Source organism: Phyllopteryx taeniolatus, chromosome 10 (assembly GCF_024500385.1).
Source record: "Phyllopteryx taeniolatus isolate TA_2022b chromosome 10, UOR_Ptae_1.2, whole genome shotgun sequence".
NCBI lineage: Eukaryota > Metazoa > Chordata > Actinopteri > Syngnathiformes > Syngnathidae > Phyllopteryx > Phyllopteryx taeniolatus.
The window spans coordinates 25,386,426-25,393,565 of NC_084511.1; the positions used below are offsets into that span (position 1 = coordinate 25,386,426).

At 38.6% G+C, this 7,140-nt stretch overlaps 1 protein-coding gene across 2 annotated transcripts; it reads left to right on the forward strand.

Moving 5' to 3' along the window:
- Nucleotides 1-2,452: 2,452 nt before the first annotated feature.
- On the forward strand, nucleotides 2,453-6,665 carry il21 (interleukin 21). Of its 2 annotated transcripts, XM_061788075.1 has the most exons (7): nucleotides 2,453-2,748; nucleotides 2,831-2,931; nucleotides 3,031-3,072; nucleotides 5,198-5,311; nucleotides 5,407-5,445; nucleotides 5,554-5,634; nucleotides 6,425-6,665. In XM_061788075.1, exons 2-7 carry the CDS (start codon nucleotides 2,863-2,865, stop codon nucleotides 6,449-6,451), a joined length of 372 nt encoding a protein of 123 aa, XP_061644059.1. In that variant the 5' UTR covers nucleotides 2,453-2,748; nucleotides 2,831-2,862; the 3' UTR covers nucleotides 6,452-6,665. The 2 variants fall into 2 exon arrangements, with proteins under 2 accessions (XP_061644059.1, XP_061644058.1); XM_061788074.1 differs by having other exon boundaries at nucleotides 2,453-2,931.
- The last annotated feature ends 475 nt before the right edge of the window (nucleotides 6,666-7,140 follow it).

Here is a 7,140-nt window from a genome sequence, read left to right on the forward strand (position 1 = left end):
TGTGGCCCCCGAGCTCCTGCTTGCAGAGCCCAGTTTAAGAAGCAGTGTGTTCCAATGCAGTCCAATCCAATTGATTTATAAAGCACATTTTAAAACAACAGAGTTGACCAAAGTGCTGTACATCAGTAGGCACACTAGATACAATATAGCACAAATAACAAAACCAATGCAGGACATAAAACACTGCTTACAAAGATGCAGAAAAAGCAAACAGGTGTGCTCTGCATAATTGTGGGTCAGGAAAATTCTTGTGAAAGTTATTTTTTTTTTCCTTTTTCTGTGATGCACACAAGAAGGAAAGGGACTCCCGAGCATGTGAGAGCTTCTTCCGCTTCGTGCTGACTAACCGAGAGCACCCATCAGAGGGGTTTTCGCTTTCTCTTTACTCAGTATCTCTCTCGCTTCCTTTCTTTCATTCTTCCCTCTCTGCACGGTGACATTCGCGCTGGCCTGTCCTCTGAATTTCCAAAGTGAACGTGACGCTTTGATGATCACGCACACAATATTCAACAACAATCCATGAGCGTTTCCATGATCGATTTAAGCAGTTCAACCCGAATTTACAATATATGTATATATATCTGGACAGCGACAATATGCAATAGAGTTTCATCTTTTCTGGCGAGTCATCAAACTTTTTAATGTCACCTAGCTGTCGAGCAGTGGCGTTGCTAGGCCTATTTTGGGGGGCAGAAGCCCCCCTAGAAAATTCTCAATCCCCCCCCCCCCCCCCCCCCAATAAAATGATTACTTTTACTGTCTTAGCCCCCTTAAAACCGATCTTCAGCCACCCTAAAATACATTTGGGTTCCCACAAAATTAGGGAATCAAACATATTAGGGATGCATGCACAGTTCGGTACGCTGTGCAAAGGACAATACAGTCTCTATGCACGGCAGTTTTTCGGTTTTCCAATTCACTTTGATTGACAGTGTGTTGTCGTGCGGGTGCCTGACCCAGAACACTCTCAGTGTTCACAAACTTTGCGTAATTCTGTAATATACGATAACGCTAGGTAGCTACATAAACACAGGGACCGGAAACCGGAAACAAATTAGTACGTCACCGCTGCTACGTCACCGGAGAAAATGAACCTATACTTTCAAAGTGCATTGATATAATGAATCTTTATAATATAACCTTCATTAGTCCCACAATGGGGAAATCTGCATTATTTCAGCGGCAATCGTGGAAAAAGGGAAATACAAAAAGAGCGTGCAAGAGAAGACATATAGAGGCAAATGCGGCCGCCAGGTTGATACAATAAATACTTCAACAAATATTAAAACCATAATTTATTAACTATTACATAATAAGTAATGATTAAGTTGTGAAATTGAACATGATACAGAATCTTTTTTTTTTATCCTATTACATAATGAATACACTGTAATAACTGCTGTTTCACAGTAATGTTCTTGACGATTTAAAAAATATAGAAATTCAGACAAATTGTTCCGAAAGTGAATTTCTATAGGTTGGCAGCTCTGCAGTCATAGCCATGAATGCAATTTTACTCATGATTGGTATAGTTTTATAATTAATAATTGACGGGAATGATTTATTTTCATATTTTAATTGATGTAACGAGCTTTGCGTTGCATTTTCTCTCTGAAAAGCACTTACAAATAGAGTTTGATTGATTGAAAATGTCTCAGTGTTTCAGCTTTCGGTTTTTGGCCTGGGGGGCTTGCTAGGTTTGGGTTTTCGGTCAAGAATTTCCATTTCGGCGCATCAGTAATTTCGAAGCGTTTTTACTTTTTCACTTTAAAAGGCAGGGCCTGGCCTGGTGAGTGACGGAGTCAGCGAACCAGAGTGCAGAGTTGGCCGTTGGGGAACTCAGATTAGCGGTTAGCTGTTAAATGGCAAACCATTAGCTAGTCTGCGAGTTGAGTAACAGTTGTGACCAATGGCAGCTCGTGAATGAATGTGCTTATTCCGTGTTTATTTTGTTTCCGTTTGAGACAATTGAAAGTATACCGGCAGCTGTGTCTATCCTTGACTACCTGTGGAACAATTACAGTTCGTTCGAACTAGCGGTGGTAGACTATGCTAAATTAGCTAACAATATTGCAGTTGTGGAAGGCAGTTCTGCTTTGCAGTCGACACATTTTCTTTTTTTTTAGGTGTGAAAACTGTGAACATTTGGAGTAACGGTCCATGTGGAAATCCCACGATGTAAGCAAAAACTCTGTGATGTAAAATTTGATCGGGCCTGTGTATGATTTCAAAATATGCGATACAGTGAAACCGCAAAAAAAGTGAACCACAATACAGTGAGGGGATATTTAATATTAAAATGTTTTCAAATGGTCTCTCTATTGTATATTGCTGATTTTCACCTAAGGCAGGTAGTTCTGGAACGTAGTCCCCCACGGTAAATGGGGGTTCACTGTAATGTATTCAGCTTTTCCTATTAGCGTGAAATTGTGCAATCGTGTGGTTGTCAGCATCACTACAACGCGCTACAACCGCGGCTCTTAGCGCCGCGAGAATGGGAAGTGCCATCTTCCTGCCACGCTCGCAACCGACGGACGGCGACGCGCACACGTATCTTTTGGTGTCACTGTGAGACTCTTTTGACCACGCACAGCGGTGTGACTGAAAGTGGAAAAAGAAAAAAGCATTCGTCACACGAGTTTCTGCAGACACTTCCAACACTCGACGGGTGGTTTTCCTGCGTCTCCTGGGATGCGTATAAAAAAGGCGGGCGACGTGAAGATTGTCACTTCCAGAAAAAAATAAAACGTACAAACTTCTCGCCACCTGCTCGCTGCTGCTGCTGATTCGGACATCGACATGAAACTTGTTCTTTTGTGCCTTCTCGCAGTTTGCTGCTCTTCTTTGGCCAGTGCCACCGACATGACACTGGAGAGGAGAAAACTGGTCGAAGTCTTGAGGCAACTCGGTGACGTCAAAGACTCGCTGCAGGTCAGCGCGCCTTTTAACGGACATCTTTTACTTGCAAATTAGTCTGCCGAATGTGAGTACTTTTACCAGGTGTGTACTTAACACGTTTGTGCCCCGCAGCACGGAGAGCTGCTGGTGAACACGCCGCCACAAAATATTGAGGTAAGTGTTACTATCGTATTTGATTATTTTTGTGTCACAGCCGCATTTAATAGCTGCGGTTGATTAGTCAGCGTTCCGCTCACACTTAAGTGAGTAGGAGAACCTCAATTGATGTGTCATGCAAACGACATTCTTAGAAAATTAAAGGACTAAATGTGTTTGCTTTGGGGCTCCTTTTCCCCCCCACCCTTAAAGTAGTGAATCAGGAAACAATGAGAAAACTCATGTGTTTATGTAGCAAAATGTGTGACTAATCAAAAAGAGGTCGTCACAATCAAAATGTTTGCGAGTACGTTATTAAAATGAATAATTACGATAGAAACGTCAAAAAAAAAACTTCTATTTGGAATACTTAGAATTATGCTCCTGTTGTATGATATAGTTACATTATAATTACTATTATGTTTCCTAAATTTGACCAGGACAAAAACAAACTATGATGGTTGAAACACATCTTCTTTATTACTATTATTTTAATTGTAATTCATTTAACTTGAGCAGAAGAATGCAAAATTACATTTTAAAAGTTCTTACGTTATTTATTCTTTAGAACTATTCATTTATTAAATCCTGTTTTGAACAGAAGTACTCCAAATTATGAGACAGATGTACAGTATTTTGATTTCATCGTGAATACATCTCCATTTTTTTGTAACCTCTTACTTAAACAGTCGAAGAACTTAAAATTATGCTCAAACATACTATTTCATTTATTATACCTGTACATTTTTCTTTGTATTTATTATTATTATTATTGATTTTAACCTTCATTTCACCAGTTGAATTTCAAATTATGCGAAAGACGTAATTTATTTTTGTGCGTACATTGACATATTTTTATTTGTATACGTTTCCGTTTATATATTACATTCATTTGACCTGGAGAGAAAATCAAAATAATGATCTACAGTATTTCTATTATTATATCGTTATCTGGTTATCTATCACTAATGAAACTATTGTATAATCTTAATCAAACCCCAACAGTGCGTCAGTGTTTAAAATAAAATACCTTTTCTGCAAACGCTTCAATAAATAGTCTCACCAAAAAAAAAAAAGCGCAATTGACTAAGCTAAAGGCGCAACAACGTAATGCTTGTTCCTTCTCGTCGAACATCTGCCACTCAACGAGTCGCTTCCTGTTGTTTTGTTTTTTTTGCGCGTCCCCCCCCCGACACACACACACACACGCACTTCCGTGAACCTCGCTCTCGTTGTGTCAGAATGTGATGAGTAATCAAATGTGTAAAGCAAACGATGCTTGTATTAAAGCAGTGTTTCCCAACCTTTGCTCTCAGACAATATCACAAGGACCGGTTTGTTTTTGAAGCTCCTCTGAAAATTGCCTCGCTGTAAAAAAATAAAATAAATAAAAAATACATTTAAAAAATAAATAAAAAAGCTGGGTTGCCAGAATTTTCTCGTTCAAATATGGTAAAAATGTAAAGATCTTTACAGAATCCCTTGTAAATTTTTCAGTCGAAAACTTTTAAAGTTTACAAAAAAAAATAACAGTTTTAAGTGCAAAATTAAACAGGCCTTTTCTCCTGAATTAACATGCGCACGCTGCTAATTAAACTAATGATTAGCAATTGGCAATCATCAGGCAGATATTTGCCATTTTTTTTCTTTATGTACGCTAACCCATTACAACATTATATAAAGAGATCAGAAAATGAGAACTAACTACAATACAGGAAAACAATACAAAAGTAAAACAATAAGATAGACTTGTGCAAATATATTGTTACTCAAGAATTCTTGAGTCTCGTCACGGTTTGATTAAAAAAAAAAAATAATAATAAAAAAAGCATTCAATAGAAATCAACCGCACATATTCCACAAACTATTGGTAAGACACACAAATGACATGAATGAATGTCCTATAACTGCAAAATAATTCGACATTGCATGGTTCAATGCATTCTGGGAACTGTGTGGCTACACAATTTTTTTTTTACTGTCAAATTTGCTTTTGTGTAGTCATTTACAAAATATTACTGTAAATTGAACAGTTTCCGTGTTTTTCTGTCATGATTTTACAGCGTTTCGTTGTACATTCCCATATAGCCTCTGCAGTTAAGTAAGTAGATTTGAGTTTTATGTTTGTGGTTTTATTTTTCAGGACTGCTGCTGTCTGTCGGCGTTACGATGCTTCCGGGCCAGCTTGCACGTGCAATTCAACTTGACGGAAAGAAGGCAAAACAAACTTTACCGCAGCCTCAAGCACCCAATCACTGTAAGTCGAGCTCGATCAAGTAGCTTGGATTGCAACACAGTCCAAACAATTTGATTAAAAATAATAGTAATTATTATTATTATTAATTCTTTCAGGAGAGAGGTCTTGACTTATGCAAATCAGGAAATGCTGTGGTAAGAAAATAAATGTTCCTCCTCTACTTTTATGATTCTTGCTACACACGTCTGTCATATTTGATGACGTTCAAGTTTTTTTTGTTTCCCCCCCCCACCCTCCCTCAGGCCACCTGCGCAACGTGTGATTCGCATCCCAAGACAACTGCTCGAGAATTTGTCAACAGACTGGAGTCTCTTATTCAAAAGGTAAGTTACGGCTCGCATAGAAAGTTCCGCCTCTTTCCCGTGTTGCCTTTCTGTGTAAACGAGGACGTCCCAATCACATTGTCAATCCGATACCTTGGCATCTCGGCAATCATGTACGTGCGTTTCTTTTTTCACTTCACCTCACAAACTACAAACGCTATATTGTGGAATATAAAACTAAGATATTGTTGTCTATCATTTGGCAATAACTTTCCAGCTCATGATTATTTTTTCCGTTGATGACCTTTAAAAAAAAAAATCTAATGGATTTAACCAGATACCTGATCACGTCGTCGGATCAGGACTGAATAGTCACGGAATGTGGCGGACACATTCGCCATTATACGGCGGGTCCTTGCCGCCTTCGCTGGGTTCTGTGAAATAAACTCATGCTGGCTTCAATCGTTACGTCGCGGATGCGCAACTGCCCGAAAAGTTTGGGATATTGGGCTTTCGTGAAATTTCCGGATGAACTTAAAATGTGCTATAACCTTTACAGTTGAACTTAATTTGACCTTCTCTAAACTTTTAACTGCGCATTTCCGACTGTTTAATGTGTCGGTACGTTTTGCACAACTTGCTGTTCTATAACAAGGACTGGACCAATGCATTTCCAAGGACGTCTACTTCTATATCTTACTGTGACTCTGTCTCTCCGTTGCAACCTGCTGATGACACTCTGTGACACTGTGCTCTTAAATGTGTACATGCAATCATTGGCTATTCATGTTTTCTACATAGATTACTGGAAATGTATAGTTTCACAAATCTGGCATTCTGTCTCTTTTAGGCTATCAGCAGACTGAGCGTCAACTGAGCAGACAGCAAGTTCAAGTCCCGAAAATAAGAAGACACTATGCTGAAAAGACGCCCCAAAACAAGCTGCAGTCTTCTATTTATTTAACTTATTTATTTATTATTTTGAGACGACGGGTTCCCAAAAACGCTGCTTTATCGCCCTCTGGTGGGCTTGGCATTTGGTTTGCTTCCATGTCAAATGTTTCATTCATTTCAATGTGAGATTCTACAATAACGACAGATGTGATTTATACTATGTATAATAGCATCTTGTTGAAGGTTACCTTTATTGACATTTATGTGACGAAAATAAAATAAAAACTTCAGACTTAACTATTTTGGTTTTCATTTTTGAACATCATGCGCACAAGTGTGATTATTCTTCATGATGGTTCGAGAAGGTTTGAAAATATGTTTTTGACAGAGAATTCCTGATTGCCTGCTGACTTTGTTGCAATCAGCAAGTTTAAAGCAACATATCAGTATTGTTTTGGCGCCATCTGGTGGCAACTTGGGACCAACGAACTGCTAAAGTGAGTTGAGGAGCTTCATTTTGACAAACTAATCCTTTGCTGCCATTGTTTTGGTTCTACAGGAAATTACAGTACACTATAAACCTTTTTGTAGGTTTTTGCTATTGTGGCAGGGCTCACTGTATTCTATGAATAGGGAATTATTCTTAATATGAACATTTTGCTATATTATTCA